General features: G+C 42.9%; 1 protein-coding gene across 1 annotated transcript; it reads left to right on the plus strand.

Annotated features, from left to right (window-relative positions):
* Positions 1-16,568: 16,568 nt before the first annotated feature.
* LOC138674659 (olfactory receptor 5AR1-like) lies at positions 16,569-17,485 on the plus strand. Its single transcript, XM_069762473.1, has one exon. The coding sequence runs from the start codon at positions 16,580-16,582 to the stop codon at positions 17,483-17,485; it is 906 nt and encodes a 301-aa protein (XP_069618574.1). The 5' UTR covers positions 16,569-16,579.
* Positions 17,486-19,390: the final 1,905 nt, after the last annotated feature.

Genomic DNA, 19,390 nt, shown 5'->3' on the forward strand with positions numbered 1-19,390 from the left:
CAGAGACTCCACTACAAAACCCTAACCATGATGTACAAAGCCATCCACAACCTGTCTCCTCCATACATCTGTGACCTCGTCTCCCGGTACTTACCTACCCGCAACCTCCGATCCTCACAAGATCTCCTACTCTACTCCCCTCTTATCTCCTCTTCCCACAATCGTATACAAGATTTCTCTCGCGTATCACCCCTACTCTGGAACCCTCTGCCACAACACATCAGACTCTCACCTACCATCGAAACCTTCAAAAAGAACCTGAAGACCCACCTCTTCCGACAAGCCTACAACCTGCAGTAACCACCGATCGACCAAACCGCTGCACGACCGGCTCTACCCTCGCCTACTGTATCCTCACCCATCCCTTGTAGATTGTGAGCCCTCGCGGGCAGGGTCCTCATTCCTCCTGTACCAATTATGACTTGTATTGTTTAAGATTATTGTACTTGTTTTTATTAAGTATACCCCTCCTCACATGTAAAGCGCCATGGAATAAATGGCGCTATAACAATAAATAATAATAATAATAATAATATTTACGCGGTGCGTTCCGCGAGCCGTAACATATGGTCCTTCAATTTCTTAAATTTATGTAGAAATTACCCTTTTAATCAAAAAATGAATGTAAACTTCAAGTGAGAAATAACCATTAATGCTGAATATCATGACAAAATACTTTAGCAGAATTGAGATAAGATTACACCAGGGAGCAACGTCCTTCTTTCTCTAAGGTATTTGCACATCTATAAAATAAGTAAACCCTTCGATAGATACAATGCCACTACTAAGAGCACTGTTGTAACCATCATTGACGTTATAGCTAACCATTGATTTACCAACTAAAATCGATTTGGTTGTTCAGTAGGTATCATTCACTATTAATGTTGTCTGTTTTGAGCAAAAAGCTACATTATATATATTTTTATTTCAGTTATCTACTAGGTTTTTGACAGGTATATTTTTTTATTCAACTACAAATGTTTCTCAGTGGTCTCCTCTTTCATTTCTCCTTCCAGTCTTCTTGCTTTAAAACAAAACTATTTGTTTTAAAATTTTCATTGAACATCCAAGGGTTTGGAATGGGTATGTCCCATTCATCTGAACACAGCACACAAACATGTACAGGATGGATTTTTAATTTTTACACAAGATCTGTGAAGACATAACTATATCCTCATTTTTCAATTAACCCCTTCATGACCTTGGGATTTTTCGTTTTTCCGTGTTCGTTTTTCACTCCCCTCCTTCCCAGAGCCATAACTTTTTTATTTTTCCGTCAATATGGCCATGTGGGGCTTATTTTTTGCGGGACGAGTTGTACTTTTGAACGACATCATTGGTTTTAGCATGTCGTGTACTAGAAAACGGGAAAAAAATTCCAAGTGCGGTGAAATTGCAAAAAAAGTGCAGTCCCACAATTGTTTTTTGCTTGGCTTTTTTGCTAGGTTCACTAAATGCTAAAACTGACCTGCCATTATGATTCTCTAGGTCATTACGAGTTCATAGACACCTAACATGACTAGGTTATTTTTTATCTAAGTGGTGAAACAAAATTCCAAACTTTGCTAAAAAAAAAAAAAATTGTGCCATTTTCCGATACTTGTAGCGTCTCCATTTTTCATGATCTGGGGTCGGTTGAGGGCTTATTTTTTGCGAGCCGAGATGTCGTTTTTAATGATAGCATTATGGTGCAGATGCGTTCTTTTGATCGCTCGTCATTGCATTTTACCGTAATTCTGGTGTTTCTAATTTTTTTCTCGCTACTCTGTTTAGCGATCAGGTTAATGCTTTTTTTTAATTGATAGATCGGGCAATTCTGAATGCGGCGATACCAAATATGTGTAGATTTGATTTTTTTTATTCATTTATTTTGATTGGGGCGAAAGGGGGTGATTTAAACTTTTATATTTTTTTTATTTTTTTCACATTTTTTTAACTTTTTTTTTTTTACTCCATGGGAGGCTAGAAGCTGGCACAGCACGATCGGCTCTGCTACATAGCAGCGATCTGCTGTTCGCTGCTATGTAGCAGAATTGCAGGTGTGCTGTGAGCACCGACCACAGGGTGGCGCTCACAGCTACCGGCGATTAGTAACCATAGAGGTCTCAAGGACCTCTATGGTTACAATGTACAAGCATTGCCGACCTCCCATGATGTGACAGAGGTCGGCGATGCCATCATTTCCAGCCGCCCGGCCGGATGCGGTAGTTAAATGCCGCTGTCTGCGTTTGACAGCGGCATTTAACTAGTTAATAGGCACGGGCAGATTGCGATTCTGCCCGCACCTATTACGGGCACATGTCAGCTGTTCAAAACAGCTGACATGTCCCGGCTTTGATGCGGGCTCACCGCCGGAGCCCGCATCAAAGAAGGGCTTCTGACCTCGGACGTACTATCCCGTCCGAGGTCAGAAAGGGGTTAATGGGGCCAGAAATCTGCGTTTTTGCCATTTTTAAAAAAAATAACAATACATATAGATTCATCCTTTTCATAACCAGGTGACAACAAACGTCCAGCTGTAACCGCACCTCTGGCCCTGACTGACACTCGCTCTGGATTGGGGTCAGCTGTCAGTCAAGGTCGGAGCATAGTTCTGAATCAGCATTGACACTGCCCCCATGATTAAAACTGAATGCTGCCGGGGAGAATAAAGTTCATTTTCTCCCCCCAGCGTTGTCTAAGTGCAGGCGCCGGGCAGGTTAGTAACGCTATTAACCAGGTTAACCCCATATCTGCATGTTACCAGCATTTTTGCTGTTGACAGGTTCTCTTTAAGTTTATGATGTTGCAGTCATATTACTATTAATCAGCCTTGGATATTTGCCGATTTTTCTACTTTCTATTTTCCTGTCGAATGTGATCTGGGATGAAGAAAATTCAGATGAATAAGAGATTGGAGAGAAAGACAAGTAGTAAGAAAACCATAGTAAGAGGTGGCAGAGAATGAGAGAGGTAGAGAAGGAAATTGCATCCACCATTTTATTATATGGCCGCATAAGACACCGAGACAGAGGTGCAGCAGGAGGCTAGGAGCAGAACGAGCTTTTTGGGAAGCTTTTAAGAGCCGTAACACTACAAAAACAGCATCAAAATGAACTAAAAATGTTTGAAAGACTGTTTCTAATCATTTCAGTGTTAATTCTCTTTGCTGTTTATATAAGGAGTTATTCAAGCCTTTTTTTATTTCCTCGGGAAGCATTGAAAAACATTTGGTGGTAAAAAAAAGGAAAGAACACGTCACTACTTTCAAGCTAATCCTGGTGTAATCCACTTCAAAATCAGGCATTGTCCAATCAAAAGTAAACAAAAAAAAACGATTCAGGAGATAAACTCTTACAAAACACTTTAAAAACTCATAAAACAGCTTCAAGAAAATAAAACGACTCCAAAAACTCCCCAGTTTATGCCTGAAAAACGTATAGTTTTCACTTTTTTCCTTATTTGTGCTTCCTCAGACAAACTCCTTTTTCTGCACATACTGTAGTCTTTAAGATGCTGATTTTCTATAGAGTCTGAGAGTTTGTGATCCCCGTAAATTTTTCCATGTTTTTGCAGACCGAAATGAGGAGAAACGCATCAAATTAATTAATCAAAATTATTTTAGTGTCATATTATTATTGAGGAAAATAATACTATTTCACCTGCCTGTGAGTGACAAAAAATATGTGAGCCTTTGCTTTCAGTATCTAGGGTGACCCCCTTGTGCAGCAATAACTGATTCTACACATTTCCCCGTAATTGTTGGTTAGTTCTGCTCATCGGCTTAGAGGAATTTCAGCCTATTCTCCCAGCAAAACTGTCATGATCCGTTCCAGGGTTTATTAGTGTCTGCCCTTTTTTGGACTGATTATATCAAGGGTTAACTTTGCTCTGCCTCATTCTGGGTTCGGGTTTGCTATTTAGCTCCCATGAATCTTGCTGGCAGTGTCAGTTATAGTTCTTTCTTCAGCTTGTGAACCTGATTCTGGAAACCCTTGGTTTGTCCTGCTGTGAACCCTGACTTGTCCTGTGTCTGTTATCCTCCTCTGTCTGCCCTTTCCCTGTGTTTGTCTGTTCTGATTGATTCTCTGATTCTGATCTCCTGGCTTGGCTATTGACTCTGTCTTGATTTCTCCCTATTGTACCGTATTTTGCTCGCCCTGGTTTACTGATCTCTTGCTATGTCCTGACTATCCTTTCTGTTTTAATCCTTTTTGTACTGACGTGTTATCTTGCCCTGACTCGGCTTTTTCTGACTACTCTCTTGCCACTAGGTGGCATCTGTTCAGCTGCTCAGTGTGTGCAGTCTGGCGTCCCTATTAAACTCCCCCTGGTGAAGGTTGCGCTGTATTGCACTGCAGCTTCATGACATTATAACTGACCACACATTTTAAGGGGATTTTGTCATTTTTTTTTCTCTGGTCATGGATCCGCTTTGCAACCTGGTGGATCAAGTGTCCAGTCTGACACAGATGGCACTGGATTTTTCTAGGAAACATCAGTTCCTTGTCACGTCTCATACTTATTTACCGAAAAAACTGACTGAGACTGTTATGACCATGCAGGGAGACACCTCTCATGTTGTTAGCCTACCTGGTGACTCAGTGGATGTCTCTTTGCACTCTCCTGAACCTACTGTCAAACTCCCAGATACCTTCTCTGGGGAGAGGGAGAGATTTCATACTTTTAAGGAGAGTTGCAAGCTTTTTTTTTCTCTTAGACCTCGATCTTCTGGAGATGAGAGTCAGCGGGTGGGGATAATTATTTCCTTACTGCGGGAGGGACCTCAATCATGGGCTTTCTCTTTACCTGCTTCTGCCCCTGAACATGTATCTGTGGATAGATTCTTTGAGGCTTTGAGGACTTATTTATGACGAACCGGACTGGGTGAGGGTTGCAGAAGACATGATCATGAGTCTCTCCCAGAATGAACTCACTGCTGAACAGTATTGTTCTGAGTTTAGGCGGTGGTCCGTTGAGGTGTCCTGGGATGACTATGCTCTGAGATGCCTGTTTGAGAGAGGACTTTCTGATCATCTCAAGGACGCGCTGGCCCTTCATACACCACCCAGTTCCCTGGTGGTATGGATTGGAGATTACGGGAGAGAAGAATTATCCAGCGTGAGATTCCTATTTTGCCTGTCAAGTCTGAGGAGACTATGGAAGTTGGTGCCATCAATTTCAAGGAGAAGGAGAGGAAACGGCGATGTGATGGGAAATTATGTTTTTATTGTGTAAATCCAGGACATTGGAAGAAAGACTGCCCCTCTTGTCCATCTAGTAACAAGCTGCCGAGTCTGGGTAATGGTCTAGGAGGTCATCCAGACTCTCAGGTACCATTTTTGTCTTTTCAAAAAGTTTTGCTAGAGGTTGTGGAGGTGAACTATGTTATGGAGGTGTTTTTGCATCCACTTCAGCATTTGCAGACTGTGGATCTTCCATGAACTTCATTGACTATAGTCTGGTGTCCAAGTTAAAGTTAGGGACAGTTAGGCTAGAGACTCCCATCCATAACGTTGCCATTGATAAGACACCATTGGCTCAAAATGTCCTTAAATTTGTCTCTGAGGAGTTCCTCCTCTAGGTGGGTTCCTTGCACCAGGAACGAATTTCATGTTTTGTTATGAATAATCTTCCTGCGAGACTGGTGTTGGGGTTCCCCTGGTTGCAGAGGCATAATCCTGTTATAGACTGGGGATCTTGTGATATTGTTATGGGGTCCTAATTGTTCCAATGGTTGTCTTTCTGCAGTGTTTGTGTGTCCGCCATTTGTCCGGAAGGTATTCCGGAGTACCTAAAGGACTTTGGTGATGTGTTCTCCGAAAAAGAGGCTGAGGTCTTACCACCCCATCGTCGTTATGATTGTACCATCAATCTTATTCCGGGTTCTAAATTGCCCAAAGCCCGTTTGTACAATCTTTCTGACCAGGAACGTACTGCTATGAAAAACTATATCTGTGATAGTCTATGCAAAGGTCACATCCGTCTATTTTTTATTTTTTTTGTCAAGAAAAAAGATGGTGGTTTACGTCCATGCCTCGATTTCATTTCCGGGAACTAAATAAAATTACGGTGAGAAATACCTACCCTCTTCCACTCATTCCTGATCTCCATAACCAATTGTCTGGGGCTAAGTGGTTTTCCAAACTCGATCTTAGGGGAGCATATAACCTTAACCGCATTCAGGAAGGGGATGAGTGGAAAACGGCATTTCTCACCTCCGAGGGCCTGTTTGAAAACTTGGTCATGCTCTTTGGTCTCACGAACGCGCCCGCGGTGTTTCAGAACTTCATAAATTATGTCTTTTCTGATTTTATCGGGCGCTTTATGGTTGTATACCTGGATGATATCCTTGTTTTCTCGCCTGACAAAGAATCTCACATTGGTCATTTACGTGCTGTTCTTCGCAGGTTACGGGGAAATTCTTTGTTCGCCAAACCAGAGAAATGTTTGTTTTGTGTCCTGGAGCTTTCTTTTCTGGGGATCATCCTTTCTACGAATGGGTTTCGAATGGATCCCGGAAAGGTACAGGCCATTGTTGATTGGGTGCAACTCAGAGACCTCAAGGGGTTGTAGCGTTTTGGGGATTTTGCCAATTATTACCGGAAATTCATCAAGGGGTTTTCTCAGGTCGTCAAGCCACTCACCAATCTCACTCGCAAGGGGGCTGATCTCAAAGTTTGGTCATCCTTGGCAGTTGAAGCATTTATTACATTAAAAAAATGTTTTAAGTCCGCTCCAGTATTAGTTCAGCCCGATCCATCTAAACCATTTATTGTAGAGGTGGACGCATCAGAGGTGGGAGAAGGGGCGGTGTTATCTCAGGGACCCGTTACTTTGACCAACTTAAGACCATGTGCCTTTTTCTCCCGGAAGTTTTCTTCTGCTGAGAGGAACTATGATGTTGGGAACCGGGAGTTATTGGCTATAAAATTGGCTTTTGAAGAATTGAGGCATTTTTTTGAGGGGGCGGTTCATCGGATCACGGTGATTACTGATCACAAGAACTTGTCTTATATTGAAACTGCCAAACGGTTAACTCCTAGACAGGCTAGGTGGTCGCTTTTTTTCTCTCGTTTTCATTTTTCAATCACTTTTTAGCCTGGTTCCAAGAATGTCAAGGCTGATGCCTTATCTCGCAGTTTTGATCCGATATCACCCCCCGAACCTCCTTCCTCCATTCTTCAGCACGGGGTGGTTGTTGCGGGGGTATCCTCTGAATTGGAGCAGGAGATTCGAGAGGCTCAGTCTCTTGCTCCTCCCTCTTTGCCTGTCAATAAGCTTTTTGTCTCAGTTCAGTACATATTGAGGATTCTCCGTGAGTTCCATTATTCTGCTCTTAGTGGTCACCCAGGGATCTCTGCCACCCGGAAAGCTATTGCTAGGCTGTTTTGGTGGCCCTCCATGAACTCTGATATCACTGTATTTGTGTCTGCTTGTGATACCTGTATGTTATGATCAGGTGACCTTGGAGCAGCATGAAAACTTTCACTGGAGTAGGTGGTAACTATACTGACCGCAAACCCTGATCTTAACACCGCAACTAGAAGTAGCCGTGGGGTGTGCCTAACAAAACCTAGACACCTCGACACAGCCGGAGGACTAAATACCCCTATAGATGGAAATAGGAATTCTACCTTGCCTCAGAGCAGAACCCCAAAGAATAGGCAGCCCCCCACAAATAATGACTGTGAGTAGTAGAGGAAAAGACACACGCAGGCAGGAAACAGGATTTAGCAAAAGAGGCCACACTAGCTCAAATAGGAAAGGATAGGACAGGATACTAAGCGGTCAGTATTAAAATACTTCCCAAAAATATCCACAGCAGAAAATACAAAAACTCCACCATCTAACTAAAGATAACGAGCATATATCTGCAACTCCAGAGAATCCAACAAGACTGAGAAAACACTGACACAATCTAAGCTGGACAAGAGAAAACAAATGAATAGCACAGAATATAAGCACACTGCATGTGTGCCACAGAAAAAGAAACAGACACTTATCTTTGCTGAATTGGCAGCTAAGCAGGAGAAGCCAGAAAGAGATCCAACTCTTCACAAGAAACATTGACAATCGGCAAGGACTAATGAATCCTGCACACCTAAATATCCCAGTCAGAACTGCAATCAGCAGATACTCCTGGCCAGGACTGCGACTCAGAGACAACTGCATTCCCACCTACAACCACTGGAGGGAACCCAAAAGCAGAATTCACAACAGTACCCCCCCTTGAGGAGGGGTCACCGAACCCTCACCAGGGCCCCCAGGACAATCAGGATGAGCCATATGAAAGGCACGGACCAAATCAGCAGCATGGACATCAGAGGCAAAAACCCAAGAATTATCCTCCTGGCCATAACCCTTCCATTTGACAAGGTACTGAAGCCTCCGCCTCGAAAAACGAGAATCCAAAATCTTCTCAACCACATACTCCAACTCTCCATCAACCAACACAGGGGCAGGAGGATCAACAGAGGGAACAACGGGCACAACATATTTCCGCAATAAAGATCTATGGAAGACATTATGGATAGCAAAAGAGGCCGGAAGTGCCAAACGAAAAGACACCGGATTAATAATCTCAGAAATCTTATAAGGACCAATAAACCGAGGCTTAAACTTAGGGGAAGAAACCTTCATAGGAACATGACGGGAAGACAACCAGACCAGATCTCCAACCCGAAGCCAGGAACCAACACACCGACGACGGTTAGCAAAACGTTGAGCCTCCTCCTGAGACAACACCAAATTGTCCACCACATGAGCTCAGATCTGCTGCAACCTGTCAACCACAGAATCCACACCAGGACAGTCAGAAGGCTCAACCTGCCGAGAAGAAAAACGAGGATGAAAACCAAAATTACAAAAGAAAGGCGAAACCAAAGTAGCCGAACTAGCCGATTATTAAGGGCAAACTCGGACAATGGCAAGAAGGCCACCCAATCATCCTGATCAGCAGACACAAAGCATCTCAAATAAGTCTCCAAAGTCTGATTAGTTTGCTTGGTCTGGCCATTTGTCTGGGGATGAAATGCAGAAGAAAAAGACAAATCAATGCCCAGCCTAGTACAAAAGGCCCACCAAAACCTAGAAACAAACTGGGAACCTCTGTCGGAAACAATATTCTCCGGAACACCATGCAAACGAACCACATGCTGAAAAAACAACGGAACCAAATCTGAAGAGGAAGGCAATTTAGGCAAAGGCACCAAATGAACCATCTTAGAGAACCGGTCACAAACAACCCAGATAACAGACATCTTCTGGGAGAGCAGAAGATCAGAAATAAAATCCATCGAAATATGCATCCAGGGCCTCTCAGGGACCGGCAATGGCAAAAGCAACCCACTAGCACAGGAACAACAAGGCTTGGCCCGCGCACAAGTCCCCCGGGACTGCACAAAAGAACGCATATCACGCAACAAAGAAAGCCACCAAAAGGACCTACCAACCAAGTCTCTGGTACCAAAAATGCCAGGATGACCAGCCAACACGGAACAGTGAACCTCAGAAATCACTCTACTAGTCCATCTGTCAGGAACAAACAGTTTCCCCACAGGACAGCGGTCAGGTTTGTCAGCCTGAAATTCCTTAAGAACCCGTCGTAAATCAGGGGAAATGGCAGAAAGGACCACCCCTTCTTTCAGAATAACGACTGGTTCTAAGACCTCAGGAGAATCAGGCAAAAAACTCCTAGAGAGGGCATCAGCCTTAATATTCTTAGAACCTGGAAGGTACGAGACCACGAAATCAAAACGGGAAAAAAACAAGGACCATCGAGCCTGTCTAGGATTTAGCGGTTTGGCAGACTCAAGGTAAATCAAATTCTTATGATCGGTCAAGACCACAATACGGTGCTTAGCTCCCTCAAGCCAATGTCGCCACTCCTCAAATGCCCACTTCATAGCCAACAACTCCCGATTGCCGACATCATAATTGCGTTCAGCAGGCAAAAACTTACGGGAAAAGAAGGCACACGGTTTCATTAAGGAACCAACAGGATCCCTCTGAGATAAAACGGCCCCTGCCCCAATCTCAGAAGTGTCAACCTCAACCTGAAACGGAAGAGAAACATCCGGTTGGCGCAACACCGGAGCGGAAGTAAATCGACGTTTAAGCTCCTGAAAGGCAGAGACAGCCGCAGAGGACCAATTCACCACATCAGCGCCTTTCTTTGTCAAATCGGTCAAGGGTTTAACCACGCTGGAAAAATTAGCAATGAAACGGCGATAAAAATTTGCAAAACCCAAAAATTTCTGAAGGCTCTTCACGGATGTGGGCTGAATCCAATCATGAATGGCCTGAACCTTAACCGGATCCATCTCTATAGACGAGGGAGAAAAAATAAAGCCCAAAAAAGAAACCTTCTGCACCCCAAAGAGACACTTAGACCCTTTCACAAACAAAGCATTGTCACGAAGGATCTGAAATACCATCCTGACCTGCTGCACATGAGACTCCCAATCATCGGAAAAAATCAAAATATCGTCCAAATATACAATCAAGAATTTATCAAGATAAGTCTGGAAGATATCATGCATGAAGGACTGAAAAACAGATGGAGCATTAGAGAGTCCGAATGGCATCACAAGGTATTCAAAATGGCCTTCGGGCGTGTTAAGCGCAGTTTTCCATTCATCACCCTGCTTAATACGAACAAGATTATATGCCCCCCTGAAGGTCAATCTTCGTAAACCAACTAGCTCCCTTAATCCTAGCAAACAAATCGGAAAGCAAAGGTAAAGGGTATTGAAACTTGACCGTGATCTTATTCAAGAGGCGATAATCAATACAGGGTCTCAAGGAGCCATCTTTTTTAGCAACAAAAAAGAACCCCGCTCCCAACGGTGAAGAAGATGGTCGAATATGCCCTTTCTTCAAAGACTCCTTAATATAGCTCCGCATGGCGGTATGTTCAGGCACAGACAGGTTGAAAAGTCGACCATTAGGAAACTTACAGCCTGGAATCAAGTCAATAGCACAATTGCAGTCCCTGTGCGGTGGAAGGAAACTGGACTTGGGCTCATCGAATACATCCTGAAAATCAGACAAAAACTCTGGAATTTCAGAAGAGGAAGAAGAGGAGATTGACATCAAAGGAACATCATTATGAACCCCCTGACAACCCCACCTAGTCACAGACATGGACTTCCAATCCAACACAGGATTATGTACCTGCAACCACGGAAATCCCAGCACGATAGCATCATGCAAATTATGCAACACCAGAAATCGACAATCTTCCTGATGGGCTGGCGCCATGCGCATGGTCACCTGTGTCCAAAACTGGGGCTTATTTTTAGCCAAGGGTGTAGCATCAATGCCCCTTAAAGGAATAGGGTTCTGCAAAGGCTGCAAGGGAAAACCACAACGCTTGGCAAGCTCAAAGTCCATTAAGTTCAAGGTGGCGCCTGAGCCCACAAACGCCATGACAGAAAATGATGACAATGAGCAGATCAAGGACACAGATAACAAAAATTTAGGTTGTACAGTACTGATGGTAATTGAACTGGCGATCCTCTTTGTCCGCTTAGGGCAGACAGAAATGACATGAGAAGCGTCGCCACAATAATAACACAACCTATTCTGACGTCTGAAACCTTGTCGTTCCGTTCTAGACAGAATCCTATCACACTGCATTGGCTCAGGAATTTGCTCTGAGGATAACGCCACAGCGCGCACAGTTCTGCGCTCCCGCAAGTAGCGGTCAATCTGAATGGCCAGAGACATAGAATCACTCAGACCGGAAGGCGTAGGAAACCCCACCATAACATCTTTAATGGATTCAGAAAGACCCTTTCTGAAAATTGCCGCCAAAGCATCATTATTCCATTTAGTCAACACAGACCATTTTCTGAATTTATGACAATACAATTCAGCCGCCTCTTGACCCTGAGACAGGGCCAAGAAGGTCTTCTCAGCTTGATCCACAGAATTAGGTTCATCATATAATAATCCTAATGCCTGAAAAAAGGAGTCTACATTAAGCAAAGCCGGATTCCCAGATTCCAGGGAAAATGCCCAATCCTGCGGGTCGCCACGCAGCAGGGAGATGACGATTTTAACCTGCTGAATGGAATCACCGGAGGATCGAGGTCTCAAAGCACAAAACAGTTTACAATTGTCTTTAAAACTCAAAAATTTGGACCTGTCACCAAAAAACAAATCAGGAGTAGGAAACTTCGGTTCTAAAACAGGAGTCTGAACAATATAATCAGAAATACCCTGTACCCTAGCAGCAAGCTGGTCTACACGAGAAGCTAATTCCTGAACATTCATGCTAGCACAAGGCTCTTCAGCCACCCAGAGATAAAGAGGGAGGAGAAGACAAAGTAGGCTGAAGAAAAAAAAAATGGCTCAAGACCTTTCTTCCCTTCTTCTGAGATGCATTTAACTCATTATTGGCCAGTTGTACTGTTATGATCAGGTGACCTTGGAGCAGCATGAAAACTTTCACTGGAGTAGGTGGTAACTATACTGACCGCAAACCCTGATCTTAACACCGCAACTAGAAGTAGCCGTGGGGTGTGCCTAACAAAACCTAGACACCTCGACACAGCCGGAGGACTAAATACCCCTATAGATGGAAATAGGAATTCTACCTTGCCTCAGAGCAGAACCCCAAAGAATAGGCAGCCCCCCCCCCCCCAAATAATGACTGTGAGTAGTAGAGGAAAAGACACACGCAGGCAGGAAACAGGATTTAGCAAAAGAGGCCACACTAGCTCAAATAGGAAAGGATAGGACAGGATAATAAGCGGTCAGTATTAAAATCCTTCCCAAAAATATCCACAGCAGAAGATACAAAAACTCCACCATCTAACTAAAGATGTGGAGCGTATATCTGCAACTCCAGAGAATCCAACAAGACTGAGAAAACACTGACACAGTCTAAGCTGGACAAGAGAAAACAAATGAATAGCACAGAATATAAGCACACTGCATGTGTGCCACAGAAAAAGAAACAGACACTTATCTTTGCTGAATTGGCAGCTAAGCAGGAGAAGCCAGAAAGAGATCCAACTCTCCACAAGAAACATTGACAACTGGAAAGGACTAATGAATCCTGCACACCTAAATATCCCAGTCAGAACTGCAATCAGCAGATACACCTGGCCAGGACTGCGACTCAGAGACAACTGCATTCCCACCTACAACCACTGGAGGGAACCCAAAAGCAGAATTCACAACACCTGTATCCGTGCTAAGAGCTCCCATAACCGGCCGGCCGGGGAATTGGTGCCATTGCCAATTCCGGATAGACCTTGGACTCATTTGTCCATGGATTTTATCACTGATCTCCCTCCAATGGCAAAACTGTAATCTGGGTAGTGGTTGACAGATTCAGTAAGCAAGCGCATTTTGTACCTCTGGCAGGATTGCCTAATGCTGAGACACTATCTAGATTGTTTGTTGAGCACGTGTTACGGCTGCATGGCGTGTGTTTTCTGATAGAGGGGTACAATTTGTGTCCAAATTTTGGAGGGCATTTTGTAAAAGATTGGGTATTTGTTTGACCTTCTCCTTTGCTTACCATCCTGAGACCAATGGGTAGACGGAGAGCACCAATCAGTCACTTGAACAGATTTTGAGGTGTCTTGCTATGTCTCAGCAGGATGATTGGTGTTCTTCGTTGCCCGTGGCTGAATTTGCATTTAATAATCGAATTAACCAGTCCACGGGTACCTCTCCATTCTTCTGTAACTACTTTTTTCACCCCCATTTTGGTGAATTTTCTAGGCTGGATTCAGGATATCCAGGGGTTGATATGGCAGAGCAATGGTTGAGGGAGGTGTGGAGGGAGGTCCAGAAGAACATTGGGAAGGCTCAGGGCAAACATAAACTTTTTGCTGATAAGCGACAGTCTGTAGGACCTATATTTCTGGTAGGAGATAAAGTGTGTTGTCTACCAAGAACATTCGTCTAAAGATTCCTTCTGCTAAGCTTGGTTCTCGTATGGTCCATAGTTCACTTCAGTATTTGGTCCATTGGAGGGGTTATGGTCCTGAGGATCGATCTTGGGTCCCGGCACGATCTGTCCATGCTGATCAATTGATCCGGGCATTTCAAGCACGTTATCCTGGGAAACCTGGGGGTCCGGTGGCCCCCCTTGAGAGGAGAGTACTGTCATGATCCGTTCCAGGGTTTTTTAGTGTCTGCCCTTTTTTGGACGGATCATATCAAGGGTTAACTTAGCTCTGCCTCATTCTGGGTTCGGGTTTGCTATTTAGCTCCCATGAATCTTGCTGGCAGTGTCAGTTATAGTTCTGTCTTTGGCTTGTGAAACTGACTCTGGAAACCCTTGGTTTGCCCTGCTGTGAATCCTGACTTGTCCTGTGTCTGTTATCCCCCTCTGTCTGCCCTTTCCTTGCGTTTGTCTGTTCTGATTGATTCTCTGATTCTGATCTCCTGGCTTGGCTATTGACTCTGTCTTGATTTCTCCCTATTGTACCGTATTTTGCTCGCCCTGGTTTACTGATCTCTTGCTACGTCCTGACTATCCTTTCTGTTTTAATCCTTTTTGTACTGACGTGTTATCTTGCCCTGACTCGGCTTTTTCTGACAACTCTCTTGCCACTAAGTGGCATCTGTTCAGCTGCTCAGTGTGTGCAGTCTCCTATCCCTATTAAACTCCCCCTGTTGAAGGTTGCACTGTATTGCACTGCAGCTTCATGACAAAAACAGCTTTACCTCTGTCACCTTGAGGGGGGGGGATTCTCCCATGAACTGCTAGCTTTAGATTCTTCCTCAACGTTTTTATAGGATTACAGTCAGGACTTTGAATTGGCCATTCCAAAGCTTTAACTTTCTTCTTTAACTATTCTTTTGTAGAATGACTTGTGTGCTTCGGGTCATTGTCTTGCTGATTGATGTACATTCTCTTGAAATTCAGCTCATGAACACATGTTCAGATACTTTCCTTTAGAATTTGATGGTACAATTCAGAATTCCTTGTTGCAACAATGATGATAGCCGTCCTGGCCCAGATGTAGCGAAACAGGCCCAAACCGTGATACTACCACCAACATGTTCACAGATTTTATACTGTAGTCCAGCTGTTTTCTTTCTCGAAACATAATTATTTGCATGGAAATCGAAAAGGTCTATTTTGGTCTCATCTGTACAGAAAACATTGTTCCATTTACCTTCTGGCTTTTCCAAGTGATCTTCAGGAAACTACTGATGGGTAGCAATTTTTTGGAGGGAAAAGGTACCGTCACACTCAGCAACTTTACAACGAGAACGACAACGATCTGTGACGTTGCAGCATCCTGGATAGCGATCTCGTTGTGTTTGACACGCAGCAGCGATCTGGATCCCGCTTTGATATCGCTGGTCCGAGCTAGAACTCCAGAACTTTATTTCGTCGCCAGGTCGGCGTGTATCGTCATGTTTGACATCAAAAGCAACGATGCCAGCAACGTTTTACATGGAGCGAACAACCAGCGAGAACGATAAGTGAGTCGCCGTTACGTCACTGAATCGCTCCTGCATCGTTCTGGAGCTGCTGTGTTTGACGTCTCTACAGCGACCTAAACAGCGAAGCTGCAGCGATCGGCTCGTTGTTTAAATCGCTGCAGCGTCGCTGAGTGTGACGGTACCTTAAGCTTTTTCCTAACAATTCTGCCATGTTCACCATTGTTGTTCAGTCTCATTTTGATATTGGACTCATGAACATTAAAATTAGCTAATGTGATTAAGGCCTTTAGTTGCTTAAAGGTTACCTTGGGTTCTTTTGTGACTTCGTGAACTTTTATGCGCCTTGCTTTTGGTTGACCACACCTGAGTAGAGTAATAATGTCCTCAAATGTCCTTTATTTGTACAAAATCTGTCTGACTGTGGATTTGTGTAATTGAAATTGTTTAGAGATGGCTTTGTAACCTTTTCCAGCCTCATTAGCATCAAAAACTCTTCTTCAGAAATCTCCTTGATTCGTGAAATGATATATTTCACCAAATGTGTTGGGACGATCAGTCTTTCATAGATCAGTGCTATTTAAATATAATATATCAACCACTCTCCCTATCTCCTCACTTTAATTGAAAGCAGACTTATTTCACATTCAAATTACATGTCGATTCACATAGTTTTTCACTGACAGTATTAGGGTGCGACATAATATCGGCTCACCAGGTAGGGTGAGACAGAATTTTATAGTTATATGATCATCATTGGCTAAGCTTGTGAAACAGAACTTTAGACCTACTGTATAAACTTCATTCATGTACAACAGGCAACAAGTTCATACTATAAATAATGTATTACTCTTTTTTCCCTTTATTTAAGCCCTATCCTACTCTGCCCTTATCCACATTGATGTCGTTTGACACATGGTAAGATTTTAACACTAGAGCCAGGTTAGGAATGTCCTGATGGGCACACCTTGTCATGGTAGGATGGCTTTTATGATTTTTTAACCAAAATAGCATTAACTAATTAACTATCCTAAGTTATTCACTATTACCATTTACTAATTTACTTGCTGTTGAGTGTATGCTCTTTTTGTGCTGTTTTTTTTTTTCATGTTTTGTTTTTCTTTAATCCCAGACACACAGAATGAATAATTGTGAAATTAATACAGTGACTGAGTTCTACATGACGCCTTTCTCCACCGCCAGAATAAACACAATTTTTTTATTCACCGGGTTTTTATTTATGTATTTTCTAGCAGTGGTGGGAAATCTGATTATCATTGCTTTGGTCTGTGTTGCTCCCCAACTTCACACTCCAATGTATATCTTTTTGTGCAACCTTTCTATTGTTGACGCCATCTATGTTTCCGCTATTATCCCAAAGATGTTGGCCATCATTTTAACTGGCAATAAGATGATCTCCTTTTCTGGCTGCATGACTCAACTGTTTTTCTTCATATTCTGTTTTGGGACTGATATTTATATTCTTACCTCCATGGCTTATGATCGATACGTGGCGGTTTGTTCCCCTCTACATTATTCTTCAATTATGACCAGAAATGTTTGTTCCATTATAGTGACTTCCTACATGATATTCAGTATTGCCAATTCCCTAATGTTAACTTTACTGATACGTACATTATCATTCTGTTACTCTCACATGATCAATCATTTCTTTTGTGAAATCAAAGCATTAATGGAGCTATCTTCTAGTGACACAAAAATTATGACAATGATCCTCTCAATGGAAGATGCTTTTATTGTAGTTTTTATTTTGATGTTTATTATGACATCATATGTAAGAATTATCTCCGCAATTTTAAAGATTCGTTCTTCTACGGGGAGGCTTAAGGCTTTTTCTAGCTGCACATCTCACCTCATTACTGTCTTATTATTCTTTGGTCCAAGTATCTTCATGTACTTGAAACCTGAGTCTAAAGGTTCTAAGGAACAAGACACAATTCTATCAATGTTATATGTAGCTGTAGTCCCAATGTTAAACCCATTCGTATATAGCCTGAGGAATAAAGAAGTTCTTGGAGCCGCTAGAAAAATGGCCACAGTGATATGGAATAGAATCACACTTTAGGTTTGAAAATAAAAATGTAAATGTTGTGATGTGTGTTATTGATATCCTACTTACAGTGGGGCAAAAAAGTATTTAGTCAGTCAGCAATAGTGCAAGTTCCACCACTTAAAAAGATGAGAGGCGTCTGTAATTTACATCATAGGTAGACCTCAACTATGGGAGACAAACTCAGAAAAAAAAATCCAGAAAATCACATTGTCTGTTTTTTTATCATTTTTTTTGCATATTATGGTGGAAAATAAGTATTTGGTCAGAAACAAACAATCAAGATTTCTGGCTCTCACAGACCTGTAACTTCTTCTTTAAGAGTCTCCTCTTTCCTCCACTCATTACCTGTAGTAATGGCACCTGTTTAAACTTGTTATCAGTATAAAAAGACACCTGTGCACACCTTCAAACAGTCTGACTCCAAACTCCACTATGGTGAAGACCAAAGAGCTGTCAAAGGACACCAGAAACAAAATTGTAGCCCTGCACCAGGCTGGGAAGACTGAATCTGCAATAGCCAACCAGCTTGGAGTGAAGAAATCAACAGTGGGAGCAATAATTAGAAAATGGAAGACATACAAGACCACTGATAATCTCCCTCGATCTGGGGCTCCACGCAAAATCCCACCCTGTGGGGTCAGAATGATCACAAGAACGGTGAGCAAAAATCCCAGAACCACGCGGGGGGACCTAGTGAATGAACTGCAGAGAGCTGGGACCAATGTAACAAGGCCTACCATAAGTAACACACTACGCCACCATGGACTCAGATCCTGCAGTGCCAGACGTGTCCCACTGCTTAAGCCAGTACATGTCTGGGCCCGTCTGAAGTTTGCTAGAGAGCATTTGGATGATCCAGAGGAGTTTTGGGAGAATGTCCTATGGTCTGATGAAACCAAACTGGAACTGTTTGGTTGAAACACAACTTGTCGTGTTTGGAGGAAAAAGAATACTGAGTTGCATCCATCAAACACCATACCTACTGTAAAGCATGGTGGTGGAAACATCATGCTTTGGGGCTGTTTCTCTGCAAAGGGGCCAGGACGACTGATCCGGGTACATGAAAGAATGAATGGGGCCATGTATCGTGAGATTTTGAGTGCAAACCTCCTTCCATCAGCAAGGGCATTGAAGATGAAACGTGGCTGGGTCTTTCAACATGACAATGATCCAAAGCACACCGCCAGGGCAACGATGGACTGGCTTCGTAAGAAGCATTTCAAGGTCCTGGAGTGGCCTAGCCAGTCTCCAGATCTCAACCCTATAGAAAACCTTTGGAGGGAGTTGAAAGTCCGTGTTGCCAAGCGAAAAGCCAAAAACATCACTGCTCTAGAGGAGATCTGCATGGAGGAATGGGCCAACATACCAACAACAGTGTGTGGCAACCTTGTGAAGACTTACAGAAAACGTTTCACCTCTGTCATTGCCAACAAAGGATATATTACAAAGTATTGAGATGAAATTTTGTTTCTGACCAAATACTTATTTTCCACCATAATATGCAAAAAAAATGTTAAAAAAACAGACAATGTGATTTTCTGGATTTTTTTTTTCTCAGTTTGTCTCCCATAGTTGAGGTCTACCTATGATGTAAATCACAGACGCCTCTCATCTTTTTAAGTGGTGGAACTTGCACTATTGCTGACTGATTAAATACTTTTTTGCCCCACTGTATTTACAGTATATGCAGCTTTAAAATGTTCAAAACTGAAGTGCAAAACTAAGGGCACAATTTTTTGTCAGAAGCAATAATTGTCAATTGGGGGAAGCGGAGTGTAAGGGCTCATTCAGACTTTAATTTTTTGCGTACGAGTTTTATCTGTGTCTTTCATAAATAGATACAAATTGTCTCTTCAGAGAGAAAGAGAACTAGAACTCTATCACCATGTATTGGAAGTAGCAATCCTCAAAGTCAAT

This window comes from Ranitomeya imitator, chromosome 4 (genome assembly GCF_032444005.1).
Source record: "Ranitomeya imitator isolate aRanImi1 chromosome 4, aRanImi1.pri, whole genome shotgun sequence".
Classification (NCBI taxonomy): domain Eukaryota; kingdom Metazoa; phylum Chordata; class Amphibia; order Anura; family Dendrobatidae; genus Ranitomeya; species Ranitomeya imitator.